This window comes from Protopterus annectens, chromosome 3.part1, assembly GCF_019279795.1.
Source record: "Protopterus annectens isolate FY-2018-M chromosome 3.part1, PAN1.0, whole genome shotgun sequence".
In the NCBI taxonomy this organism is placed as follows: domain Eukaryota; kingdom Metazoa; phylum Chordata; order Ceratodontiformes; family Protopteridae; genus Protopterus; species Protopterus annectens.
Genome location: NC_056732.1, coordinates 1467021622 through 1467035564, shown reverse-complemented (window position 1 = coordinate 1467035564; position 13943 = coordinate 1467021622). Strand labels below are relative to the sequence as shown.

General features: G+C 34.7%; 1 protein-coding gene across 1 annotated transcript in view; it reads left to right on the top strand.

The window, feature by feature from the left end:
- Nucleotides 1-13943, top strand: part of LOC122797794 (cubilin-like) — a 2156354-nt gene that overhangs the window by 1519746 nt on the left and 622665 nt on the right. The window contains 1 exon segment of the mRNA XM_044066315.1: nucleotides 11300-11449. Coding sequence (XP_043922250.1) covers nucleotides 11300-11449 — 150 coding nt within the window.

Here is a 13943-nt window from a genome sequence, read left to right as displayed (position 1 = left end):
ACTGGATCTAATGCTGTTTAATCTTGTTTTTTCTACTGTTTCAAGGAACTCCAAATTTTGGGCCCAAAAATATGCTGATGATTGCAAAATTGGTTTTATAATACAAAGTAAATCTGATGACAATGATCTTAATGCATATTTATGTCTGATTTATGAGTGAGCACAGGATACTGGACAAAACGTTATCCTTTTTTAAGTTAATAATTATATATTTCTCAAATAAAATTCAAATATTTTCCATATATTTGACAGGCTTATTACTAGTAGAGGCCAAGGAATATAAAGATCCTGCATTACTATTGCCACTGAGTTATCCTTTAGCCAACATGTCAGTACTAAAGCAATTATATATATGGGTTATTTATTAAGAAATCTTTCAACTATACATGAAAAATGTTGGGTTATGGTGTATACAACTTATATCAGACCCATTATCGAGTATAACATATTATGCACTTACACTAAATTGCAATTAAAAATTGTTTAAAGTGCCCTGAGGAAATATACTAAGAGAATTCTATCATTAAGTCACATATATTAAGGGAAGGGGGTCCAAAAAATCCAGAGACTTTTAAATCAGACTTATACACATGGGCTGGTAATAAAACCTTTGAACCATTTCTTGAGGAATCAGTGTTTCTTGATGGCCATGAGGCCTGAACACTGTGGTCAAACTTATGAACAATCAAGTTTGGGTTTCAAAAAGCAAAGTACCATCCATCTTCAGTTGGATTCCACTCTGATTATGTGTTTAGGTATGTGACTCTGAGATAACGGACTATTCCTTCTAAACCAGCAAAAAGTACATTTTCCAGTTTGACTGTGGAAGAGTTATGGGGGGAGGGCACTGACAGAATTACATGGAATAAAGGAGTCATGCTTTATGAAAGTGGATAAAGAGAATGGATTGGTCATCATGGATTGTGATGATTATAATATGAGCATGTCTGAACGTCTGAGTGATAGTAATTGTTATGAGAAGGTTATGTTTAATGACATTTTAAAGTCTTACAAAAAGATAGGCAGTAGCCTGACAGAGTTATTGGAACAAGAATATGTTGACATCAATACGCATGAAATTTTAGTTTTCCCAAAACTTAAACTTGGTATATTATTTGTTATTCCTAAAATCCATAAAAAATATTTATTCTTCTTTCAGGCTGATAGTTTTGACAAGTGACTGTGAAAATGAGTTATTAGCTTTGATGGCTGTTAAAATATTAAATGCTGTATGTCAAAAATAAAAGTCAAATAGATGATACGGCAGAACAATAAGCTCTCAAGTTTTATATTTAAATCAATAACTCTCTGAACATAATATATCTGAGATTTCAATAAATCGGACTGTACGTACGTATAAAATAAAGCTTTATTGGAAACGGCAAGCGCTTTCACCACTAAGGCTTCTTCCGGCCATTAAAACAATTGTTTAATTACACACTTTTATATCATTTGTACAATGACATCATTTCCTCTAACAATTCTAATTTAAAGTAGAAGCCTTGTTCCTTCATACATTAACTACATAAAGCAACTTAGCCTAATACTATATTAATATTATATTGTTATATTGCTATAAAAACAAAAAAAAAACAATATTTGACAATAAAAACATAAATAGATGTACTTAGCCAGATGTAAATATCTATCTGCATGAAAAATGCAACTATATATTATTCAACATTTAATGAAATACATATTATAAGAAAAAACATATAAATATATAAATTAAATATATGCATCTATTTATGCAAAAAGCATATCATGTGCATATTAATGTATAAATACTAACATATAAAGATTGATTATAAAAATATAAAAACATTATGAATAAAATCATTTATTTTCTAAGAGGTCTATTCTTAAGAACTGCCTTCATAGATACTCTGTCATTTAGACCAGGGTGACAGTCAGACCTTAACCTAATGATCCATTTACTCTCTATTTCTTCAGTTTTATTCCTAATATCACCTCTTCTAATATTAGGAACAATTATCTGGATCACCTGAAATTTAAATGTATGTTTTAGCATGTTGTTACAACAAACATGTTTAGATAGGGTGCTTCTAAACAACTTAGTATTAATATCATAGATATGCTCTCTAATTCTGTCTCTCAACCTTCGATCTGTCTTACCCACATAATATGCAGAGCACATGGTGCAGTTAGCTAAATAAACAAGATGTTCAGTGTTACAGTTAGCTTCTACTTTAAAGATGAATTCCCTTTTTGTACTGGGATGTACAAATTTGTTTGTATTATTAATAAACCTACAATAATTACATTTCATGCAGGACTTAGTACCATAATTGTTCACTGTCTTATTATATGTTCTTCCAACTCTGTCAGGACCACATAACATCCTATATAAATTCATTTTATTCTTATAGGTGAAACTAGGGTAATCACCTATAATATCATGTATCTGCGGATTCACTGTTAAAATGTCCCAGTACTTTCTATAGATATCTTTCACCTGCCCAACATCTTGCGTATGATATATACATACTCTAAGATCTTCTCCATTTATATTATATTGTTTAGATGTTGTAAGCTCGTTCTTATCATTAGATGCTGCAAAGTAAGGTCGTGCTTGATCTAGACGTAGCCTGTCTAGATCGACAAGACTAATTTCCATTTCAGCAGATGTATATGATCTTTGCTCAAGTTGATATTTAAATTCTGAGAGTTCATTTCTAAAACCTGTCTCAAAGGAATGCAAGGGGGATAACCTCATAGCTTGTCCTCGTATAATATTCCTGAATATAAAATTAGGATGCATGCTAGATCTATGTAAAATAGCATTCCTATAACATTTTTTTCTATACACACCTGTATTGATTAATCCCATATGAGTTCTTTCTATATATACATCCAAAAAAAGGTATTTTATACCTAGACATTTCCAAAGTAAAATTCAAATAGCTAGTTAACCCGTTCATTTGTTGTAAAAATTCATGCAATTTATATTCATCCGAAGTCCAGATGAGAAAAAGGTCATCCACAAAACGGACGTACAACTTAACATGTCTTTTAAAATAATCTAACTCAAATAAACAATTGTACTCCCAATCAGCCATTACGAGATTGGCGTAGCTATGGGCACATGAAGTGCCCATAGCTATGCCATCCCGCTGTAGATAAAGCTGTTCAGAAAAGAGAAACACATTGTTTGTAAGGACCATTTGCATTAAATCATATATTGTTTCTATTTGTATATCCGTATAGGATCCTTGCTTCTCCAAAACTCTACGTATGCATCCTAGTCCTTCCATATTAGGTATACATGTAAATAAAGACTGGACATCTAATGTTACTAATATATATTGCTGTTCAGGTGTAATATCTTTCGTATTCTCATATAAAATCATCAAAAATTGCTGGGTATCTTTTAATATATATTTATATTGATTAACTACTGATCTTAACTTGCTTTCCAAATAAATAGAGATAGGTTCTGTAACCCATCCTCTCCCAGAGACAATCGGTCTCATGGGAGGTTTTACAGGGTCCTTATGAAACATAGGTACCCCCTGTATACATGGTATAATCGGTTCTGGAACTCTAAAATAATTGTAAAGTTCTTCAGTAATTCTTGCACTTTGGAACATATATAACAATGAATCAGACAAATTATTAATTATTCTTTGTAAGTGTGCATAATGAATAGAACAATAATAATTAGTATCTTTTAAAAGATGTAACATACTGGTAATATAGTCACTGGTGTTCATAATTACTATGGGTCCGCCTTTATCAGCTGGTCTAATGACTATCTTTTTATCTTGTTTCAGGTTATTTAATGATGCACGTTGTCTAGAATTAATGTTCCCTACCCATTTTTTAAAACGATTATTTTCTGCTTTCATATGTAACTCTTGTTCAACCATTTTAGAGAATGCTTCCACTAATGGATGGAGGACAGGAATATAACTGCTAGGTTTCTTAAAATTTATTGCAGTTGTATCTTGGCTTAATTTCCCAAAATTTAGTTTTAACTGTAAATTACGTGCAAACATTTTCAAATCTATAACTGATTCAGTAACATCACTAGTAGTGGATGGAATGAAAGAAAGGCCTTTCTCCAATATGAATATTTCATCATTAGATAATTCCCTATCTGAAATATTCCAGATCAGTGATTGATCGTTCTCTCCCAGATCTTTTTGTGTATGGGTCCTATCTGCTGTTCTTCTGCTGCTCATTTTTTCCATCTTCCTTGACTCATAGAACGATCCCTTCCCACCTTCCGAAATTCCTGTATGGGGAAAGGGGCCGCCTTATTATATTTTATACTGGCATTAACGTTATTACTAGTTTTCATTCTAACCACCACATCTCCTGATAATGAATTAAGTGTATCTGACTGAATATTAGTTACTTGATCACCTAATAAAACTCCTTCAGTTTCACTACGTGACTGGTTTTGACTGTTTGGCACATTAAAATTGGTATGATTGGTGTCACTATCATTGTGCACATCAGCTGTTACCACAATTAAATTCCGCTTATTACAAACTTTATCAACATCAGAATCATTCAATTTTGTCACACCAACATTGCCTCTATGCACATTCACACCTGATTTGTTTAAAAAATCATTCATTTTACCATTAGAATTTTCATCATTACTATTTCCATATTTATTTCTAGTACTAGTATTAATAAAATTACTGTCTTGTTTATCATTGAGTCTGTTATGCCTCGGCCAAGTAAAAATATGACCTCTTTGAAAATCTAAGGTGTCTCTTTGTATTTTGTTTCGTTTTTGTTCAAGAAATTTCTTCTCAAAGAAGAATACATTATCCAACAATTTGCTGAAGCATGTTTCCAAGGCATGACTAGGGTAAGTCTCAAAAAAATATGTTTCTGTTACTGTTTTACTTTGTCTCTCAACATAGTCTCTTCAATGGTAAAATAGTCAATCAATAATTGCATATAACGCATGCTCGTGTCAATATTAATCAATTGCCACTTATATAGTAAGTCAGGATATAGCGTACCTGTAGTCGGCATTTGAAAAATACGTGGACCTCTCGGAACTATTCTTCTTGAAATACAAAGCTCAAAGTGCTGCCGTTGGAGCTGTAAACATTTCAGCTTTATAAAATCCAACTACATGATTTCCAAGAGCATAGTGAGTCCGCTGTAACTATCGCATTCGGATCCTTCTTCCGTCTGCTCGTTAGTGACGTCATACGCCAAAAGTGGATTTTCATCCCCGATAACATAAGATTCAAACCTTTGCATTTGGTTAACAGTTTTATCAGGTTTATAAGGTAATTACACAATGTCTTGCACTAGTTCTGCCATAATCAATGTGCAGCAAAGTAAAAATAAAACCAGTAGAAAAATAGCTGCTGTTCAAATTGAATAAAATAAAAGTCAAATGGATGATACGGTAGAACAATAAGCTCTCAAGTCTTATATTTAAATCAATAACTCTCTGAACATAATATATCCGAGATTTCAATAAATCGGACTGTACGTACGTATAAAATAAAGCTTTATTGGAAACGGCAAGCGCTTTCACCAGTAAGGCTTCTTCCGGCCATTAAAACAATTGTTTAATTACGCACTTTTATATCATTTGTACAATGACATCATTTCCTCTAACAATTGTAATTTAAAGTAGAAGCCTTGTTCCTTCATACATTAACTACATAAAGCAACTTAGCCTAATACTATATTAATATCATATTGTTATATTGCTATAAAAACAAAAAAAAAACAATATTTGACAATAAAAACATAAATAGATGTTACAGCGGACTCACTATGCTCTTGGAAACCTTGGAGTTGGATTTTATAAAGTTGAAACGTTTACAGCTCCAACGGCAGCACTTTGAGCTTTGTATTTCAAGAAGAATAGTTCCGAGAGGTCTACGTATTTTTAAAATGCCGACTACAGGTACACTATATCCTGACTTACTATATAAGTGGCAATTGATTAATATTGACACAAGCATGCGTTATATGCAATTATTGATTGACTATTTTACCATTGAAGAGACAATGTTGAGAGACAAGGTAAAACAGCAACAGAAACATATTTTTGAGACTTACCCTAGTCATGCCTTGGAAAAATGCTTCAGCAAATTGTTGGATAATGTATTCTTCTTTGAGAAGAAATTGCTGGAACAAAAACGAAACAAAATACAAAGAGACACCTTAGATTTTCAAAGAGGTCATATTTTTACTTGGCCGAGGCATAACAGACTCAATGATAAACAAGACAGTAATTTTATTAATACTAGTACTAGAAATAAATATGGAAATAGTAATGATGAAAATTCTAATGGTAAAATGAATGATTTTTTAAACAAATCAGATGTGAATGTGCATAGAGGCAATGTTGGTGTGACAAAATTGAATGATTCTGATGTTGATAAAGTTTGTAATAAGCGGAATTTAATTGTGGTAACAGCTGATGTGCACAATGATAAGACACCAATCATACCAATTTTAATGTGCCAAACAGTCAAAACCAGTCACGTAGTGAAACTGAAGGAGTTTTATTAGGTGATCAAGTAACTAATATTCAGTCAGATACACTTAATTCATTATCAGGAGATGTTGTGGTTAGAAAGAAAACTAGTAATAACGTTAATGCCAGTATAAAATATAATGAAGCGGCCCCTTTCCCCATACAGGAATTTCGGAAGGTGGGAGGGGATCGTTCTATTAGTCGAGGAAGACAGAAAAAAACGAGCAGTGGAAGAACAGCAGATAGGCTCATAGGTTCATAGGTACATACTAGGCTATCTGCCCTAGGGCATTTATAAGCCTAGCCAGAATGTGTTTGGCTTTCGCCACCCATTTTAAATTAATTTTGCTATGCCTTTTTTTGAGGTTAGTATACTGTGCCTCTGTCTAACAGTGACACAGAAGTGATAGCCGGGGTAAACCTACGATCTCCCATCCACTCATCAAGATTCCTCTTGAAGAGAGTCAATGTGGGACTCTGCCTAACCTGGACTGGGATTTTATTCCAGAGTGAAGGGAGCCTCTGGGTTATGAATCTGTCCCTCCAGCATGTCATTTATTTCAGTGCTGAGGTTCAAGTCTCTCGAGCGTAGCTCGATGGGATTTGGATTTTCTGAGGTGCAGCATGTCCATTAATTCCGGGTTGGACATGGCTTTATACGTCAGGCACAGATCGCCTCTGAGCAGGCGGTATGCCACTGAGTAGAGCTGGAGTTTCTTTAACCGGGCAGCATATGGCATCTGTTTGAGCCCTTTGATCCTCTTGGTGAGGTACTTTTGGGGTCTTTCCAGTTGCTGCAGGTGGCTGGTAAGGTACATCCCAAAAGGGGCATTGTACTCAATTATGGGCCTGATGAGGGATGAGTAAAGAGGTACGATGACCTCCTCTGATCTAGATGTGAATCCGTTCATTATTAGGTGGGCTATATAAAATGTTTTTCTAACCACTTTGGCCACGTGGTTGTCAAATGAGAGATTGCTATCAACGTGGGTCCCCAGGTCCCTAATGACTTCTTCTGTACTTAATGGATTACCACCTATGTGGTAATTTGTGGGCACTTTGTTTTTGCCAAAGGGGATGACTATACACTTTTTGGCGTTTAGCTTGAGGCCATGGCTCTGGCACCAGTTGTCTGTTTCTATGAGAGTTGATTATGGCGCCCAGTTTGTAGTCATCTGCGAACTTGGTCAGCCACAGTCCTTCCGTGTTGGCCTGTACCGCCGAGAAATATATACCGAACAAGAGAGGTCCCAGGACTGAGCCTTGTGGGACGCCACTTGTAACTGGTTTGGAGTCTGACATGGCTCCAGCAATTCTAACCATGTGGGTTCTGTCCTTGAGCCAGTTTGCAACCCATCTAGTGACACAGGGGTTTATATTTAAGCTGGTGAGCTTATCTATAATGCCCGAGTGGGGTATTGTATCGAAGGCTTTTGCGAGGTCCAGGTAGGCTGTGTGGACCACCTTCCCCTCGTCAATGGCCTTGGTGACTGTTTCAAAGAAATCAACCAGGTTTAAGAGGCAGGATCTGCCCTTAACAAAGCCAAACTGGGTAGGATCCAGTGTCTGTAGGTCCACAATATCTTTATTTATGAGGTCCATGATGATCCTTTCCATAGCTTTGCAGACCAAACTAGTCAGGCTTATGGGGCGATAATTTCCAGATAGGACCCACACTCAAAAAGATGTGGGAGAGAACGATCAATCACTGATCTGGAATATTTCAGATAGGGAATTATCTAATGATGAAATATTCATATTGGAGAAAGGCCTTTCTTTCATTCCATCCAGTACTAGTGATGTTACTGAATCAGTTATAGATTTGAAAATGTTTGCATGTAATTTACAGTTAAAACTAAATTTTGGGAAATTAAGCCAAGATACAACTGCAATAAATTTTAAGAAACCTAGCAGTTATATTCCCGTCCTCCATCCATTAGTGGAAGCATTCTCTAAAATGGTTGAACAAGAGTTACATATGAAAGCAGAAAATAATCGTTTTAAAAAATGGGTAGGGAACATTAATTCTAGACAACGTGCAGCATTAAATAACCTGAAACAAGATAAAAAGATAGTCATTAGACCAGCTAATAAAGGCGGACCCATAGTCATTATGAACACCAGTGACTATATTGCCAGTATGTTACAGCTTTTAAAAGATACTAATTATTATTGTTCTATTCATTATGAACACTTACGAAAAATAATTAATAATTTGTCTGATTCATTGTTATATATGTTCCAAAGTGCAAGAATTACTGAAGAATTTTACAATTATTTTAGAGTTCCAGAACCGATGATACCATGTATTCAGGGGGTACCTAAGATTCATAAGGACCCTGTAAAACCTCCCATGAGAATGATTGTCTCTGGGAGAGGATGGGTTACAGAACCTATCTCTATTTATTTGGAAAGCAAGTTTAGATCAGTAGTTAATCAATATAAATATATATTAAAAGATACCCAGCAATTTTTGATGATGTTATATGAGAATACGAAAGATATTACACCTGAACAGCAATATATATTAGTAACATTAGATGTCCAGTCTTTATTTACATGTATACCTAATATGGAAGGACTAGGATGCATACGTAGAGTTTTGGAGAACAAGGATCCTATATGGATATACAAATAGAAACAATATATGATTTAATGTGAATAGTCCTTACAAACAATGTGTTTCTCTTTTCTGAACAGCTTTATCTACAGCGGGATGGCGTAGCTATAGGCACTTCATGTGCCAATAGCTATGCCAATCTCGTAATGGCTGATTGGGAGTACAATTGTTTATTTGAGTTAGATTATTTTAAAAGATATGTTAAGTTCTATGTCCGTTTTTGTGGATGACCTTTTTCTCATCTGGACTGCAGCTATTTTTCTACTGTATGTCAAAAATGTCCATCTAATATTAAAGATTCATGTAACTTATAACACATGTTCAAATACTGTGATTTTGATGGAAGCAGAGAATTTATATTCAGTATTGCTGTAATAAGTCTATATACTTCAATTCCACAGGAATTGGAAGTAGAATTTGACAGGCGATATCTAACAACTTGTGTAAACATGCCCTTGTCATTGTGACTTTTGTTTGACTATTTTGAAAAATATTTTTTTTTGTTTGATAAAGATTACTTTCATACTCAGTGGAGCTGCTGTGGGATCCATGGGGGTGGTGCCTTGGGAAGTGTGCTGGCTCTGGCTTTTGCCAGTAGTTTTTATTTGGCAGTATAGTGCTCAGTTTTTGCAGTTTACAGCAAGAAATACTGTAGATTTTTTTTAGATTTAACTCTCTATAGACACCCATAAGAAAAGGGTTGAATCCTGTGTTTACAGAAACCCATATTTCTAAACAGTTACTTGCATCTTAGTAGTGGGCATCTGAGTAGAATGAAGACAATGTCACAAGAGGTCAATTTATTAGACTATTCAAACTCAATACACAAGATAGTAGGTCTGGCAATGAATGTAACTTTTTAAAAGCCATGTTGTTTAGACAGAGGTTTTAGCAAAAGTTCATTAAGTGACATCTTGAGCAAAGTAAAAGGGAAAACATGAAAGATACATTTACATCCATTTTATTTATAAGCAAGTCAGAGACACAAAAAAGAAGAGACTGACAACTATAACTTTGCTTGTTCATTTTTTTTCTAATTTTGTCACCAGACATTGGAGAAAATTCTGCAAGAGAATAACGAACAATAAAATAAAGTAGGGCAAGCTTCATGATTTGTTTTTAAAAATGGTAATAACATTAAGAAATATTAGAAGCTGCTACTCACAGACAGGGGATTCAGACTTTACACTTAAATGTGGTAGACGCACAAGGTGCAAATATATTAATATTTAAATTTGCCTGGTGTTGATAGACTACATGGGGCAAAAGCATATTATACTTGTAACTCTAAGGAGATAGTTTATGTTATCCTTTGTTTGACCTATTAGATCTTCTATTTAGCCAAAACTAATAGAAGGCTCTCACGAGGTATTTATGAATGTATATATTGTATTTGAAAAGAGAAGAAACCAATGCTTTATTTAAGTACTCTAACAATTGTAAGAATTTTACCAAGTTTTGTTTTTTGGAGTCAATCACACAAAATAATTTGGGGGAGGGGATGTGACATGGAAAAAATTGAATTCACAAATGTTATAAAGAGCAGACAGTTCTCTGGAAGTAAATGAACATATTAATAAAAAGTGTTTATTGGAAGGCCACCACTTCCTAAGTATTGTCCTTTTGTTTCAAGTGGTGTTCATTAGTTGTATGCTTTTTAATAATTTGATATTTCAAGTATTTTGTTCTTACAGACATAGTATTTAAATACTCAACTAAAATTATTAAGCATTTCTATGTAGATCACATTATGCTATAATTGTCCATTTTATATTGTTAAATTTATATTTTTATTGAAGAGTATTTGGAGTGTAGGTAGCTTGTCAAGTCACGTGGTTTGAATAGGTATAAGTTGTATGTTGGTGTGAGATATCTGAATAAGTCTAAACTATTCATAGCCATAAGCACTAAACCAGCAAATAAAGTAGCCCATGGTATCTGTTTGTGTTTTTTATTGTTTAGTTGAATTTTGTTCACTAATAGTCTGATGGTTTGAAGTGATTTGTTTTTGTCATTTTTTTTAAATCTCTCAAAGCATTACTAATCAAACTGGATTAGATTTGTAAAATGATGTGGTTTACAAATATTGTAATCATTAAGATTAACAACTAGTATTCATGCTGATAAATGTTATTGCTGTGGGAATACTATGAATAAGAGCACAGTAGTTATTGATTTCTATATTTGCACAGGCTGTGGAGCAAATTTCACTGACCTCAGTGGACGTATTGTATCTCCGAACTACCCCAATAATTATGGTCACAATATGAACTGCAGCTATCTCATTAAAACAGGGGCTAATATGTTTGTCATTTTGCAGTTTCAAGCATTCCATATAGAAGGTAAGCATGTTTTCTTTTCCTCATGAAGTTAAATATTTTATTTAGTTATTTTGTTAAGCTGTCAGTACATGAAAAACATTATGGTTATCCTAAGATAGCTGTCTGCCACTATTTGTGCATTAAATCCAATCAATTCAGTATCAGTTACTGTCATAATTGAATTTTTATTTTTCTATGGTATAACACTGGAAACAAATGTATAGAAGTTAAGAAAAGATCCTCAACTGTAACTAATCTGTCTTGACCTTACTATTCCGAAGCTCAGCTCGCTCCTTGTGTCCATCAGAACTGGCTGCATGACTTCATGTATGGCATGGCGGTGCTGTGGTTTGCATTGTTGCCTCACAGCAAGAGGTTCTCTGGTTCAATTCTTGGCTGGTGTGACTTGTGTGTGGAGGCTGCAGTTCCTCCCTGTTCTTCGTGTGGGTTTCCTCCGGGTGCTATGGTTTTCTCCCAGGTTACAAAGACATGCATCTGGAGCATTTCTCCCCAGGCCTCCACTAAAAATTGGTTTGTTCTAAGTTGGACATTCCTGGTAAACAAATAATAAATAAATTACGGTAACAGATTATTTTATTTGTGAAAAATTGTAATCAGTTTTCTCCATACTCTACAAGCACATCCATCCCAGTCATCTACAGAAAGATTGTAATGCATGGTGCTTTGTGGCCAAACCACTTCTGCTGACATTGAAACATTTTCTATGAAAAGGTTCTGCCAGGGGCTGGCTGTTTGTAGGATAAAGGTACAAAGCAAAAATGTAACTCATAGTCAGCTGATAATTTCATGAAATCTAAAAACATTTATTGCCTTTCTATTCTTCATTTCTTTCTTTCTTTCTTTCTTTCTTTCTTTCTTTCTTTCTTTCTTTCTTTCTAGGGTAGTAACAGTCATCTCAGTGGCCCATTTTCAGCAGAGTGTGAGTGACTACAGTCACAGTGATAGAGCTGTAGACATTAATAATCCAAAAACAGATGGTTAAAAACAATATTACAGTAAGTCAACCTATTACTACAGTATTTCACTGTTAAAGTGGTGTCAGACTAGGTTTCTCATGTGGTCCATCACTAAGTGAGCACTGATAATTGCTTCTAAACCTTCTTCTACTGAGTACAATTATCCAGGTATGATATCCATGATTATGGTATGGTAACTGCAAGTCATACAAGTCTATTTACTCAAGTACTAATTACAAATTCCTGATTCCCTGGTGTTACTACTCCCTCGCTGAGATTTCTATACTTGTACTATAACTCCAGATCATGCCTTGTGTGGTTCATTGTTTGCCTTTCAGTGTGATTGTTATTTGCTCCTCTGTTGTACCACCATGGAGCTGATACTTTTAAGTAACAAAGTATGAAGTATAAAATTGTTTGTGAAGGACCAGCCGGACTTTCAGGTGGTTGAGTCTTGATGATTTATAGAGAAATATAATGTAAGCATGTATTTATTTATTTACTTATTTATTTATGTTTTGTTTATATTTGTTAACTGGTGTACAGCAGTGATCTACATGGAATTTTTTCAGACTTGCTTGTAGTCACAAAGCAGGCAAATACAGGCTGACGAAATCAAACCCTGAACAACATGACAAATATCGTATCACATCTGTTTCACTTTCTTTGGTAATCTGATTTTTCTGAGTCAATAACTTGCCTATGACACCATCATTACAGAATCATGACAGCTGTGTTTACTGTATATAAGAATATGTCACATTTTATTCAGTGCAACTGACTTTAAACTTGTGTAAGTGCAGTTATACTATTCAAAAACCATAAGGGGCAATGCTGTGCTCTTTAGATTTCTTGTGTTATGTCAGACAGCCATTAGCTTAAAAACAGATATTCCATCAGTTAGTCGAGGGTGCACAAAAATAAAAGAAGATGTTACTGCTAATGATAATCAGCACTTTCCAGTGGCAATCTCCTCTGATAACCTTTAAATTGTATTGGCAATGGTACCCCGTCATTCATTCTTACACACACAAATACACAAACACACACACACACACACACACACACACACACACACACACACACACACACACACACACACACACACACACACACAGTTACTTCCATTCCTATTACCTGTTCCCGAGTTTACAGAGCATCCCTGATACTGCCTCTTATTTTTTTCTTGCCCCTCATAAATTACAAATGATTACAGATTGTCAGTAATGCCAGGTATTAAAGTTTCATTCCTCTTATTGTCAGAAACTGTACTCGGATGCTATATCTGTTGCTGCATTAATTTTTAAGTGACTTCAGAGCAATATTTATTATTCTCACTGGTATCCATATAGTGTTCCTCCTGGCTTTGTCCAGAAGTCTTTAGCACAGCCATTTCATGGCATGGCAGCCCTCCCCAGACAGGCACACTGTCACCCCTCTCAACTGTACCTGAATTTACAAAACACCCTTGATTTTGCCTCTTCTAACTGCCATGTCCCTCATAATTTAAGATCATCACAGTCAGTCAATAACGACAG